The 15,833-nt window shown below is 45.3% G+C and overlaps 1 protein-coding gene across 2 annotated transcripts in view; it reads right to left on the reverse strand.

The window, feature by feature from the left end:
* LOC140429149 (glycine receptor subunit alpha-3) overlaps positions 1 to 15,833 on the reverse strand; it is a 398,827-nt gene that overhangs the window by 276,531 nt on the left and 106,463 nt on the right. For both annotated transcript variants that reach the window (XM_072515780.1, XM_072515779.1), the window contains exon 3: positions 5,332 to 5,399. In XM_072515780.1, the coding sequence (XP_072371881.1) occupies positions 5,332 to 5,399 (68 nt within the window). The remainder of the gene's footprint in view (positions 1 to 5,331; positions 5,400 to 15,833) is intronic.

Raw genomic sequence — 15,833 nt, forward strand, 5'->3', positions numbered from 1 at the left:
GCCCCTCGCACCTTAAATCTATGCCCCCTAGTAATTGACCCCTCTAACCTGGGGAAAAGCCTCTGACCATCCACTCTGTCTATGCCCCTCATAATTTTGTAGACCTCTATCAGGTCGCCCCTCAACCTCCGTCGTTCCAGTGAGAACAAACCGAGTTTATTCAACCGCTCCTCATAGCTAATGCCCTCCATACCAGACAACATCCTGGTAAATCTCTTCTGCACCCTCTCTAAAGCCTCCACATCCTTCTGGTAGTGTGGCGACCAGAATTGAACACTATACTCCAAGTGTGGCCTAACTAAGTTTCTATACAGCTGCAACATGACTTGCCAATTCTTATACTCAATGCCCCAGCCAATGAAGGCAAGCATGCCATATGCCTTCTTGACTACCTTCTCCACCTGTGTTGCCCCTTTCAGTGACCTGTGGACCTGTCCACCTAGATCTCTCTGACTTTCAATACTCTTGAGGGTTCTACTATTCACTTTCATAGAAGCTTTGGTGAGTTATTGTTGTGCAGTATGCAGGTGGCACACGTTTGCAGCCACGGTGAGCTAACGGTGAAAGGAGTGAATGTTTACAATGGTGGGATGGGGTACCAATCGAGTGGACTGCCCTGGTTGGCGATGTTGCAGCAGCATCCATCCAAGATAGGGTGCATTATCTGTCACTCCCGCAACCTGTTCCTCGCAAACGGTGAAGGTTGGCGAATCAGGACGGGAGTTACTCACTGCAGATTACTTGGCTTTGATCTGCTCTGGTAGCCACGGCGTTGGCGTGATTGGTCTGGTTGCGCTTTTGGTCACCCAAGATTCAAAAAGGTTGATGGCGCCGTTCCAGTTTAGAGAAAGTGGAATGTTTAATGTTAAATGATACAGAGATTCCACGAGTGCAATTTGGTAGAATAGAAATGTGGAATATTTTGTGAACAGTGAGAGATGAGTAAGCAAGTAAACGTTGAAAAACTGAGGTCTTTTTGAAATTATCTAGGATTTTGGTGAGACTAAACCTGGAATACTGAGCACAATAGTCTCCTAACCCAAGAAATACTCACCGACTCACCTCAGATGGCGTGCAACAAAGGATCACTTACCTGATTCATGGAATGAAAATTTTGCCCCATGAGAAGGTGTTGTTCAGCATTTATTCTTTCATAGAATGTGGGCATCCCAAATTGGGTGCCCATCCCTAAGTGCCCTTGAACTGAATGGCTCACCCGGTCATTTCAGGGGGCAGTTCAGAGTCAACCACATTGACTGTGGTTCCAGAGTCACATGTGGGCCAGAACAGTTAAGACCATAAGACATAGGGGCGGAAGTAAGGCCATTCGGCCCATCGAGTCCACTCCACCATTCAATCATGGCTGATTTCAACTCCATTTACCCGCTCTCTCTCCATAGCCCTTAATTCCTCGAGAAATCAAGAATTTATTAACTTCTGTCTTAAAGACACTCAACTTCCCGGCCTCCACCGCCCTCTGTGGCAATGAATTCCACAGACCCACCACTCTCTGGCTGAAGAAATTTCTCCTCATCTCTGTTCTAAAGTGACTCCCTTTTATTCGAAAGGCTGTGCCCCCGGGTCCTAGTCTCCCCTGCTAATGGAAACAACTTCCCTACATCCACCCTATCTAAGCCATTCATTATCCTGTAAGTTTCTATTAGATCTCCCCTCAACCTCCTAAACTCCAATGAATATAATCCCAGGATCCTCAGACATTCATCGTATGTTAGGCCTACCATTCCTGGGATCATCCGTGTGAATCTCCGCTGGACCCGCTCCAGCGTCAGTATGTCCTTCCTGAGGTGTGGGGCCCAAAATTGCTCACAGTATTCTAAATGGGGCCTAACTAATGCTTTATAAAGCTTCAGAAGTACATCCCTGCTTTTATATTCCAAGCCTCTTGAGATGAATGACAACATTGCATTTGCTTTAAGGATGGCAGACTTCTTCCCCAAAAGCACGTGAGTGAACCAGACGGGTTTTTACAACAATCGATGACAGTTGGCATGGTCACCTTTACTGAGACTAGCTTTTCAAGTCGAGGTCTATGTATTGAATTTAAATTCCACCAGCTGCTGTGGTGGGATTTGAACATGATTGGGGATAGATTGAATATTCCCTGGAATTTTAAAGAATGAGAGGCGGCGTGGTTGGAACATATAAAATTCTGAAGGGTCTTGACAGTGTTGCTGCTGGGAAAATGCTTCCTTGGCAGGGGAATCCAAAACTGGGGGTATTATCTCAGAATAAACTGTTTTGGACTCAGATAAGCAGAAATCTTTTCTTTCTTTAATGCTGGGTCAGTGATGTTGCACATATTTTCAATATGGCACCCAGATATGACAGCAGGATGCACGCCATTAAGCTGACCCTGCCACAGTAAATGGCACAATACCTCCAGAGGCATAATTATTTATACCGGGGACAGAGGATATGGTAGGGTTTCCATTTGAACTCCACAGAGGGAAACATCCTCTTTCCCCGATCCCGCCACTGTCACGGGATTTAGTACCCAGAATGGGAATCCTGCTCTGTTTGTGCATTTTCCAGTATTTTGAAATCAATAATAAAAATGGATATTATTTTTCTTTCCTTCTCAGGGGAAAGTTGGTGAAAGCTTTGGGGTGAATGTTGACCTTCAGTGCAAACCCAGAGAACATTAGCTGATTGGATACCTTGGCTCAAGAGGTGTGTTTGGGGCATCTACCCATCGCAAAACTGTTTGACAGGAGTAGCCGGGATCCAGGCTGGGTTTGTGGGTGGTCATAGGTGGCTTCGTTATGGGGAATGAATATCACCTGCCCCTGATCTTAAGTGTGCTGATTATGATATTGAAAAGCAAATCACAACCCAGGTCTGGACTGCACAGACGGGTCCCGTTTCTAATATGAAGACCCATTCTATACCACCACCAAGGGTATATCTGGTAGCTTCAAGAGTTGATGTTGGGAGAGCTCTGATTGCAGAGGACGGAGATTCCTTCCACCCCTTAATAAACTCTGGCTAACTCTAACATTAGTCTGGAACTCAGTGTTTCTAGGTCCTGACCTAATTTCTGGCTCTCTGGCACAATCCTGTGTCATTACAGTGAGTGGGAAAAGAGAATCGGACCTAGCATAATCAATTCCTATTCTGATTTACACCTCTATCTGCTATTAATCTGGAGTTTCTTCAAGTTCATGTTCAACCAGGTCCAATTCCTTACTCAGCAAAACATACTCCTGTTATTTGATACCATTTTCTTCTGGATGGGTTATTTTTATTTCCAGGTCCCAACCCCAGACAACATGTTCCAGAAATATCTACCCTGATTTTTAAAGAGGCAAGTGATCTAATGGTCAGGGTCTAAGGATAGTGGGAGGGTTCCCGAGGGTGAAGGGACAATGGGCTCTGCCAGCACTGACACATTGGGCAAGTTGGGGGATACGGGTTCATAATGGAGAGAGGGGTCCTCAATATGGAGATGCCCTCTGAAGAGGCAGTGGCGTAGTGGTATTTTTGCTGGACTAGTAATCCAGAGACCCAGGGTAATGCTCTGGGGACCCGGGTTCAAATCCCATCATGACAGTGGTGAAATTTAAATTCAATAAAAATCTAGAATTATAACTCGAATAATGACACAAAACCATGGTTGCAAAAATCTATCTGGTTCACTAATGTCCTTCAGGGAAGGAAATCTGTTGTCCTTACCTGGGCTGGCCTACATGCGACTGCAGACCCAAGGCAATGTGATTAATTCTTAAATGTCCTCAGGGATGGGCCTGAGGATCCCAGCCAGTGACGCCCACATCCCATGAATGAATACATTTATTTTGCAAGTTAAGATGGCCAGAGCTGCTTGGCCAGGATCCTGAAGGGTGAGCCACTCAACGGGACAGCCAATGGCCGCAGGTGTGACCCAGTAGCCATTGTGCGTCGAGGGTGGGATCCCTCACATAATCCACAACCCCTCACCCCTACATCCCAAGCCTCAACCCACCATGTTGCCATGGACATGGTCCAGGCCAATACAGGCCACCCACGATGCCAACTGAAGATCTCAGTGTGTGCGCAAACAGGACCTCAATAGGCTTTGTGATTCACTTCATTTATCCTGAATTGGCTACCTGCCAGGCAGTCGATTCCCCCCCCCCCTCCCCCTCTGCGAGCTGCTCTCATTAAAGATGGCGGCTCAGGGCAGGAATGTTAACGGGGAACCAATTCGAAATAGCGCATTTGCCCACCTCCAATTTCAGACCCGGCCCAATTGAAGACTGGGCCCTCCATCTTTATTCTTCTCAGTGTTACTTATTGTGGACTAAAATTAGAACGGAATCATTATTATTTTCTTTTACTTGTTATATCTTCTTCAAAGGGGCTCTACCTGACAGCTCCATGTAACATGTTTCAATAAAACAATTATGTCACAGCTGCCCTGTGAATCATTTTGGCAGAAAATATTTGAATGTGGACTACAGGGTCAGCGGCAGGGTTCTGAGGAATGTGGAGGAACAGAGAGGTTCATGTCCACAGATCTCTGAAGGTTGCCACTCAAGTGGATAGAGCCATGAAGAAGGCTTATAGTGTGTTACCTTTATTAACAGGGTGCTTGAGTTTAAGAGCCGCGGGGTTATGCTTCAACTATCCATGACCCTGGTGAGACCACATTTGGAGTATTGTGCGCAGTTCTGGTCACCCCATTATAAGAAGGATGTGGAAGCATTGGAAAGGGTGCAAAGGAGATTTACCAGGATGCTGCCTGGTTTGCAGGATAGGTCTTATGAGGAAAGGTTGAGGGAGCTAGGGCGTTTCTCTTTGGAGCGGAGGAGGATGAGAGGCGACTTAATAGAAGTCTGTAAGATAATGAGGAGGATAGATAGAGTGGACGTTCAGAGACTATTTCCTCGGGTGGATGTAGACTTTACAAGGGGGCATAACTATAAGATTCAGGGTGGGAGATATAGGAGGGATGTCCGAGGTAGGTTCTTTACTCAGAGTGTAGTTAGGGTGTGGAATGGACTGCCTGCTGTGATAGTGGAGTCGGACACTTTAGGAACTTTCAAGCGGTTATTGGATAGGCACATGGAGCACACCAGAATGACAGGGAGTGGGATAGCTTGATCTTGGTTTCGGACAATGCTCGGCACAACATCGAGGACCGAAGGGCCTGTTCTGTGCTGTACTGTTCTATGTTCTATGTATTAAAAGCTAATTGGGATAGAAAACATATATATTGACATATTTGTAGTTACACATGTATACAAAATGTTCTACACAATATATGTGATATATATGTACCATTAGAAGGCAGCTGACTGTGCACGGAGAGAAATAAATATTTCTACTCACCATAGTTGTTTCTGCAATTGAGCCAAAACTGTTGATAAATATGTTGCAGCTGACATTAACAGGAGGGCCTGCAAAAATAATGAGCAAAACAGTGAAGCACAAATATCTCCAACATGCAGTGAAAGATCAAAAGGAAAACATCCATATGAATCAAGTTCACTCTTGATATTGTGCAAAGACCCTGGGAGCTTGCTCACAGCTTCCTCTCCCTTCCACTTTATTTTATTTGATTGCCTTCCTCTGCCTCCCACTGTTAAACTTCTGTTTTTAAGCTGAAGGGTCCCTGAGTGGCAGCTTTTAAAAAATTATTTCCTGGGATGTGGGCATTGCTGACTGGATCAGTATTTATTGCCATTCCGAATTGTCCTTTCGGGGGCACTTTTAGAGTCAACCATGTTGCTGTGGATCTGGAGTCACATGTAGGCCAGACCAGGTAAAGACAGTAGATTTCTTTCCCGAAAGGAGATTAGTGAAGCAAATCTCTTTTTACAACAATCGACAATGGTTTCACGGGTCATCATTTGACTTTTTTATTTCCAGCTTTTTATCCAATTCAAATTTCACCATCTGCCATGGTGGGATTTGAACCTAGGCCCCCAGAACATTACCCTGGGTCTTTAGTATACTAGTCTAGTGACAATACCACGATGCCACTGCCTCCCCTATGCCACTGCCTCCCCCATGAGTGGCTCATGAGTGATGATGGGTTAGGACTGCCAGTTTCGGGATAGGACTGCTCATGTTTCTGCTGTGAGGGCTGACTGGGGCAGAGACTGCGCCGTACAGCATAGAGACTGCTGAGGTCAAAATCCTGGTACCCACTTCTCCAATAGTACATTCTACGTCACACCAATAAGCTAGGTGACCGCGACCTTCTCGAGGGAAAGTAGGGATCGGGACTGAAAATGATGGTCTGACGAGCAAAGCCTGTGTCCAATGAAAGAAAAGAGATACAGAAGAATAATCAGAGAAGATGTGGTCCCTTTGATCCCTTGAACATATTTTGATTGCACAACAGGGATCAGAGAACAATTTTTCAGAATTTTCCTCTCCATTTTGGCTGTAGGTTTTGCTTTTCCCAGCATGCCTGGTTGGGAGTGGGAGATGGCTAAACATGGTGCGGTGGCAACATGGCTTGATGCACCACCAGGTCTTTACCTGCCTATTATTTTTGTCTGCTCATAGCTGTTTTCTCTCCAATAGAGCGAGTCAAATTCCATTAATATAATTTTCACTGTGATTAAATGCCATTGTCCTCAGACATTGTCCTGCGGTGGCAGGGTGACACAGTGGTTAGCACTGTTGCTTCACAGCTCCAGGGTCCCAGGTTCGATTCCTGGCTTGGGTCAATGTCTGTGCAGAGTCTGCATGTTCTCCCCATGTCTGCGTAGGTTTCCTCCGGGTGCTCGGTTTCGCCCCACAGTCCAAAGATGTGTAGGTCAGGTGGATTGGCCATGCTAAATTGCCCTTAGTGTCCCAAAAGGCTTAGGTGGGGTTTCTGGATTATGGGGATGGGGTGGGTTGTGGCCTTAGATAGAGTGCTCTTTCCAAGGGCCAGTGCAGATACGATGGGCCGAATGGCCTCCTTCTGCACTGTAAATTCTATGATGACATGACTTTTGGTGCACAACTCCTCCAGTCCATTTGCCCTCAGTTTTCCAGAAAACAAAATTGACCCACTCCTCATTATAGCTTTCACGATCACTTGAGCAGGCAGAAAGGACATCAGCTCAAGATCTTGTGCAAAGGATACCACCTCGGGCAATGCAGGGAGTCAGCTTAGATACGACATCCAAAATCGAATGTGGCATTTGAACCCAGGACCATGTAACTCCGGGGCAAACGCGGAAGCACCAGACTGACTTCATTCGGTGGTGATGTTGTTTATTATGCAATGTCTGCAGTGCAAATCCAAGATTAAATAACTTACAGTTTTATATTCATAACCTCAGGGTATCCTATAGCTCACAGCCAACAAAATACTTCTGTATTGCAGTGGGAGCTGTAAGGTGAAGCAATACTGCAATCTAATTGTACGCAGCACGCTGTCACAAACAGCATGGAGCTAAATATCACATTAATTTGTTTTGGTGATGTTTGTTCAAGGGTAAATATTGACTGGGTGAACTCTACTCTTTCCTTAAAATAATGGCTGGTTTATAGGCTCAAGCCTCTGGAGGGGCGGCATGGTGGCACAATGGTTGGCACCGCTGCTTCTGCGCCAGGGAGCCGGGTTCAATTTCGGCCTTGGGTGACTGTGTGGACTTTGTATGTTCTCCCCGTGAAGGGAATCAACTATTTTCTGATAGGTAAAAAGGCTATTTTAATGTAAATATTAAAGCCCAGTTTTAATATCCATTGTAAAATAAGGATTTCGTGCTCATAACCTCAGGTTATGACAAAACACATAACTTCAACAGCAGCACAAAAGCCTGACACATGCACAAACTAAGTGTAGATTAAAACAACATTTTTGCTGACAAAATGAACAAGCTATTGTCCCAATGAACAGATTTTCAAAGTCAATTTGACATTCAGAAATAAGCTGTACCAGTAATCGAGATCAAGATCAAATGAGCAATATGAAGGCACCATTGTCCAGAATGTGGATAAAGCAAAGTCAGCAGAAAACCAGTAAAAACCAGTCTTGATAATAGCACAAAATCGCATTCCATAGTATACACTAATATTCAAACATGAAACATTCAGAACTTATGTTGCACATTGAGGATTGACAGTTAGCCATCAAATCAAATGTATTTGATTCTCACCCAAACCAATTAGGACGACATAGAGGTGTAGACAGATGGCTTCAGACTGATAAAATACTCCTTAACCATGATGGTCAGTACAGCCATCTTTATTTCAGGATCATTCTATACTTTGATCTAACTATTCACTATCTCTATTTTCATATTTTCACTTTTCCACCCTAACTCCTGAGGTAAATGCAAGCTGTTTTGCCGTAAGTAAGAAACCATTTCTGAATTATTTTGAAAGTTAAATTGTTTATAAGTTACTTCTCTTTCAGTCCTTTGCTAGCCGGACTTTATTGAGAATAGATTTAAGTTTCTCTCAATTGTAACCAAGTAGAGGCAATAAAAGATTCTTATTTGCATCCGAGACGTTTAACTCAAATTTCTACTGAGTTTTAGTGTTGCAAGACTTCACTAGATCTGCATGGTAGATCGCTTCACCCCGTGTCTGAGTGGGCTTCCTCTGGGTGCACCGGTTTCCTCCCACAGTCAGGTGGATTGGCCATGCTAAATTGCCCCTTAGTAGATGTGCAGGTTATGTGGGGGTCACGGGGTTTTGGGGTTAGGGTCTAGAAGGCTGCAGAATCTTATGGGCTGAATGGCCTCCTTCTGCATTGAAGGGATTCTATGATTCTATGAAATCTATATCACCCTGAGGAAACCCACATAGACACGGGGAGAATGTGCAAACTCCACACAGACAGTCACCGTAGGACGGAATGTGAACCTGCGCCCCTGATGTTGTGAGGCCTCTGTGCTAATCACTGTGCCGCCGTGCCGGCCTTTGAGCTAGTGAACTATTATCAACAATGGAATGCGATTGAATTGTGAAATTGCTTTATTACACATTGTTTTGCTTGTATTCACAGGGCAGAGAAGCCCTAAACATTCCATGTAGAAATGATAAATACATTTGCACAATCAAACCCAAACTGATGATTTTTTAATATAAAGTCGTATCTGTGAGATTCGGGACTGATTTACTGTGACGTTAAGAATAGCACCAGAACAGTGAATGTCACCCAACATCAGTGACTCAACATCACCATAAAAAACAGTCATGTATAACATTTAGCTGCCTGCAAATGCACTGTCAATTAGAACCGTTCAGTGATATTTGGAGAGAGTATCTCAATAGGAATGAAAGAGCATTAATGCCAGCAAGAAGGTGATTTGAATTCATGTTCCTCTTGGGAGATGCTTCCCCAAAATGCTTGTGTTTGGGTCAGGGGAAGGAATTGAAAATACTAAAATTCTAATGCAGGAACCCAGCTCTCCATGAACCCGGAAAGCGACGGGCACCAAAGGAGTTCCTGGGCGAGCACTCAGAGCCTGCGCAGACTAGCTGGCGAGTGTATTCGCAGATACCTTCACCACTTCACTCCTCCGCTCTGAGGTCCCCACCTCCTTCAAGAAGGCCACCATAATACTAGTACCAAAGAAGAACAAGGTAGTCTGTCTCAACCACGACCGATCGGTGGCCCTAACGTCGGTTATCATGAAGTGCTTCGAGCGGCTAGTCCTGAGATGGATCACTGCCAGCCTCCCACAAGGTCTCTATCCACTGCAGTTTGCCTATCACCGCAACCGGTCCACAGCAGATGCTATCTCACTGGCTCTGCAATCAACACTCAAACACCTCGACAACAAGGACACCTATGTAAGGCTGCTGTTCGTTGACTACAGCTCCGCCTTCAACACCATTATCCCAATCAGGCTAATAACCAGACTCCGCAATCTTGGACTTGACTCCTCCCTGTGCAGCTGGATCCTCGACTTCCTCACCAGCAGATCGCAATCTGTCAGGATAGGCAACAGCACCTCCTCCACAGTAGTCCTCAACACCAGAGCCCCGCAAGGATGTGTTCTCAGTCCTCTACTGTACTCCCTATGCACCCATGACTGTGTGGCAAGATTTAACTCCAACTCAATCTATAAGTTTGTGGATGATACGACTGTGGTGGGCCGCATCTCAAACGACGACGAATCAGAGTACAGGAGGGAGATAAATTACTTGGTTGCACGGTGTACTGAAAAACAACCTCTCTCTAAATGTTGGAAAGACCAAGGAACTGATCATCGACTTCAGGAAGCGCAGCATGCCACACACTCCCGTCTACATCAATGGCTCCGAAGTGGAGATGGTCGATAGCTTTAAGTTCCTAGGGGTCACCATCACCAACAGTCTGCCCTGGTCCACTCACGATGATGTAACAGTCAAGAAAGCCCAACAACGTCTCTACTTCCTATGCAAGCTAAAGAAATTTGGCATGTCTGCATCGACTCTCACAAACTTCTACAGTTGTGCGAGAGACCATCCCATCCGGCTGCATCACAGCTTGGTATGGCAACTGCTCAGCCCAAGATCGCAAGAAACTGCAGACTGTGGTGAACTCAGCCCAACGCATCACACAAATGTGCCACCCCCACATTGATTCTGTCTACACCTCTCGCTGCTTCAGGAAGGCAGACAGCATTATCAGAGACCCCTCCCACCCAGGCATTGGCTTCTTCCAGACCCTTCAATCAGGCAGAAGGTACAGAAGTCTGAAGACTCGCACATCCAGACATAGGAACAGCTTCTTCTCCACAGCTACAAGACTCCTCAACGACTCCCCCTCGGACTGATCTGTTCCCTGTAAGAACACTATTCACGATGCCCTATGCTGCTCTTGCTCATGTATTTGCTTTGTTTGGCCCCTTGTTCCGCACTGTAACCAATCACTGTTTGTCGATGTTCCATTTGTCAATGTTCCCTGTTGATTATTCTTTTGTCTACTATGTACGTACTGTGTACGTTCCTCGGCCGCAGAAAAATACTTTTCACTGTACTTCAGTACATGTGACAATAAATCAAATGAAAAAATCAAACCCACCCATTTTTGGTTTTAACGGAAGTACAATGCGGTGTGCTGATGAATCTACTCTGACGAGGCTGCTGCACTTATTCAAAACTTTTAAGGTTTTTATCGGGTTTGTTGCATTGCGAGATGATCGTCGAGGCAGCATTGAAACTCAAAAGAGTTTTATTGAACAAAGGCAAACTACATAAATTGTACAACAAAACTAATACACAGGTCTTGTTCCCATGACTCCCGGGCTAACTCTGACCAAACCGCAGTGGCCAGAGCTGTCCCTAAACTCCTGATTGACTTGCATTCATACGCTGTGCCCCCACAGGCTCCAGGCCCATCACAGGGGCCACAAAAGATCACCCTTTAAAGGGTTCCACAGGGTTTGTATTTTTAACCCATGTTGGTGAAAGGTGAGAAGCACTGGATCCATATGGGAAATGCATTCACAGCATTCCTTGTGGGTCAGGAGGAGCAGTAAAATCTGAAACAAAGGTACTGGCCAATGTCAGCAGGTCTGACAGCATCTGTGGAGAGAGGAGGGAGCTAATGCTTTGAGTCTGGATGACTTTTGACCTGCTGATATTTTCCAGTATTTTCTGTTTTTGAGACAGGTAAACTTGTCAGCCGTGACGGTTTGCGGGCGGGAATTTATACAACAGGCACACACACAGAATAGAAATCCACAACCTTTGTGGAAATCAGCCTTCAGGTTTTCCAACTGTAACTCTTTCACCCGTCCCAGTGAACGTCAGGGCCCATTCAGAAGAGACTGAACTTTCAGCATCCATGGCAGGTTAGACAACTGGTACCAAATTGACTGCCTGCTCGAGAGCCAGCTGAGTTTTACCTTCCCCCCCCCAAAACTTTAAACTGTCCGCTCCTTCAAATATTGACAACTATTTCCAGCATTCACAGTTTGGGATTCTACGCTCCCGCTGCTTATCAATGACTCCAACCCACACCGCCACGAAACCCGCGGGTGTGGGTGCGCTGCCGGTGGGAAAAATGAATTGCGACATCCGGAAAATTCCGGGCAATCTGGATTTCCTTTTACAGAAAGCATTGGGGTAACTGTGCGCAGAAAGGACAAATCAGGGGCGAAATTCTCCTACCCGCCCCGCCACATTTCTGCGCCGACCGGCCGGCGGGAGTCTCCGTAACACCGGCCGGTCAATGGGGTTTCCCATTGTGGGGCACCCCCACGCCGTCGGGAAACCCCCGGGCGCCGGCAGAACGGAGACTCCCGCCGGCGGAGAATGACGCCCCAGATATTTGTCAAAAATCAAATTTAAATCAGGCGGACGCTGGAAATCTGAAAGACAAACAGAAAATGCGGCAAAAACTCAGCAGGCCTGCCAGCATCAGCAACAGGGTTAATGTTTCCAGTCCGTGTGGCTCTAATTCAGAGCTCTGAGACACTCATGCAGACTGGAAACGTTAACTCACTTGTTATAAATGATAGAGTGTGTTCACTGAAGTCGTTGCTGAAATTTTCAGCTCATACCCTAACAAGTAAGTTAATGTACGCAGTCAGTGACAGATATTTGCTGATTGGAATGGAATGAACAGAATTTTACTCCAGGGTTAACAGTTAATGCTGTAAAAGACATATGTCCAGCTGGTTTGGAAATTTAAATTCGGTTTCGAATAAGGAAATAAAACTTTGTGATTCCGAGCCCCACAGCATTTACTGCAGGCTGACACCCCCCGTGCGGTAGTGAAGGAGTGCCGCATTGTTGGAGGTTTCGGATTTGGTAAGAATCATTATACTGGTATGAGGAAAAGTGACCAGTTAGAAATCCAACTAGTTCACTATAGTGTCATTTAGGAAAAGCTGCGGGCATGATCCGGTCTCGACGCAACGCCAATCCAGTCTGACATCAATGTTGTTGACGCTCAATTACGCCCCCTCCCCCTCCGTCCCCTCCGCCACCGAAGTAGCCCTGCAAGCTACGAAGGATGAGTAATAAATGCCAGATATGCCAGTGTGTCCACGTCCTGACCATGCAACCCAGTAGCATTTCAGAAAATGGCAGCAGTTTTCCAATTTGGGCAAAGGCCTGTGGTCGTACAGGGCATCAAGATGCCTTTCCCTAAAAAAAATTAATTAATTTCAAACACATAATGAGGCAGCAGCAAACAGCCCTTACCAAATACATACAGCAACATTAGTGCGAATGACCAACTCATTTTGCAAGCAATTACTTCAGAAACTTTCAGGAATATTGCTAGATATCAATGAAAGAATCCTGATATCCTGATACTCAATAAGAAAACTGCATAGAGGATGGGAAATAGAATCTATTGCGTTTTGCCTTTTGGCATTTATCGAATGATTAGTTTTGACCTTCACTGTTTCAAAAGCTTCAATATTACCACTGCATCAGCGAAACAAATTCATCTGAAAGCAATAATACTCATACAATAAACATTCCGCTGAACACGATGAAGCAGTCACGTATGGACAGGAAAACGGAACTGCCATCTTAAGTTGAATGATTTTGATCATTCTATTTTTTTTATTTTGTCTGCATTTTCCTCTCCTTCTCTCCATTTTAGTTCTGTTCACTTTATCCCTGTGCTCCACTACCACAAGCAAGAGAGGATTACAGTACATGCAAACAATATCACTTCTAATCCTTTCACTTCTGTGCCTGCCATCTGGCATTGTGCGCTCCTGTCAGAAGATGTTACTCTGGATAAGTAATGCACAAGATGACCTTAACTTTGACAGAAAAATGTGTACGGGTACATTGTGTTTGCTGCTCACCTCGATACCGGGGAGACCAAATGCACATTGGTTGGTCGTTTTGCGGAATATCTCTGTACGTCCGCATGCGTGAGTCGGAGCTTCTGGTTATCAGACATTTCAATTCTCCCCTCCCACTCAGACCTCTCTGTCCTTGGCGTCCGGAACTATTCGAGCGAAGTTCAGAACAAATTCTAGGGACAGCACCCGATCTTTCTTTCCCTTTTTTGTAATATAAATTTGGAGTACCCAATTATTTTTTTCCAATTAATAATAATAATCTTTATTGTCACAAGTAGGCTTACATTAACACTGCAATGAAGTTACTGTGAAAAGCCCCTAGTCGCCACATTCCGGCACCTGTTCGGGTACACAGAGGGGGAATTCAGAATGCCCAAATTACCCAACAGCACGCCTTTCAGGAGTTGTGGGAGGAAACCGGAGCACCCGGAGGAAACCCATGCAGACAAGAGGAAAACGTGCAGACTCCACACGGGCAGTGGCCCAAGTGGGAATCGAACCTAGGACCCTGGAGCTGTGAAGCAACAGTGCTACCCACTGTGCTACCATGCACAGGGGTAATTTTAGAGTGGCCAATCCACCAACCTGCACATTTTTAGGTTGTAGGAGTGAAACCCACACAAACACGGGGAGAATGTGCAAACTCTACACGGACAGTGACCGGGGCCGGGATCGAACCCAGGTCCTCAGCGCCCAAGGCAGCAGTGCTAACCAGCATGCCACCGTGCCACCCCCTGATCTTTCTTTACAGACTCAACACGGAGTTCAACAAAATCAGATCACATACACAATTCCCATTTCTCACACAGTAGCCATTGGCATTGTTTCAATTGACACCCCCTCGAGACCCATCTTCTGTTTCTTTACTTAGAACATAAGAACATAAGAACTAGGAGCAGAAGTAGGCCATCTGGCCCCTCGACCCTGCTCCGCCATTCAATGAGATCATGGCTGATCTTTTGTGGACTCAGCTCCACCTTCTGGCCCGAACACCATAACCCTTAATCCCCTTATTTTTCAAAAAACTATCTATCTTTATCTTAAAAACATTTAATGAAGGAGCCTCAACTGCTTCACTGGGCAAGGAATTCCATAAATTCACAACCCGTTGGGTGAAGAAGTTCCTCCTAAACTCAGTCCTAAATCTACTTCCCCTTATTTTGAGGCTATGTCCCCTAGTTCTGCTTTCACCCGCCAGTGGAAACAACCTGCCCGCATCTATCCTATCTATTTCCTTCATAATTTTATATGTTTCCATAAGATCCCCCCTCATCCTTCTAAATTCTAACGAGTACAGTCCCAGTCTACTCCACCTCTCCTTGTAATCCAACCCCTTCAACTCTGGGATTAACCTAGTGAATCTCCTCTGCACACCCTCCAGGGCCAGTACGTCCTTTCTCAGGAAAGGAGACCAAAACTGAACACAATACTCCAGCTGTGGCCTCACTAACACATTATACAATTGCAGCATAACCTCCCTAGTCTTCAACTCCATCCCTCTAGCAATGAAGGACAAAATTCAATTCGCCTTCTTAATCACCTGTTGCACCTGTAAACCAACTTTTTGCTCATCATGCACGAGCACACCCAGGTCTCTCTGCACAGCAGCATGTTTTAATATTTTATCATTTAAATAATAATCCCTTTTGCTGTTATTCCGACCAAAATCAGTAACCTCACTTAACCCGTTATAATTTCCTTTTGTCTTCCGCCATCGTTTGTCATTTAATCCATTCTGTCTTCCACCCTGTCACTGACCTTCCTTTCCGTTTTATTTTCCTCTTTTCATTTTCTGACTTTCAGTTTGTGACAGGTTATAAACCGGTTCCAGCTGGTCATGTTCTGATGAAAGGTTGTCCACCTGAACTGTTTTTTCTGTCCAGAGATTCTGCCCAACCTGCTGAGCATCCAGCTTCTCTGTTTTTATTTGTGAACAGTGAGAAGTTTTGAACATGCAGAACCTAAGAGAGGCTGGGCTTGCTTTCCTTGGAGCAGAGTTGAGATGTGAGAGAATTGTTCAAAATTATAGAACAGTATAGCGAAGTACAGGCCCTTCGGCCCAAGATATTGTGCCGACTACTTATCCTAATCTAAGACCAACCTAACCTGCACCCCTTCAAT

The sequence above is a fragment of the Scyliorhinus torazame genome, chromosome 9 (genome assembly GCF_047496885.1).
Source record: "Scyliorhinus torazame isolate Kashiwa2021f chromosome 9, sScyTor2.1, whole genome shotgun sequence".
In the NCBI taxonomy this organism is placed as follows: domain Eukaryota; kingdom Metazoa; phylum Chordata; class Chondrichthyes; order Carcharhiniformes; family Scyliorhinidae; genus Scyliorhinus; species Scyliorhinus torazame.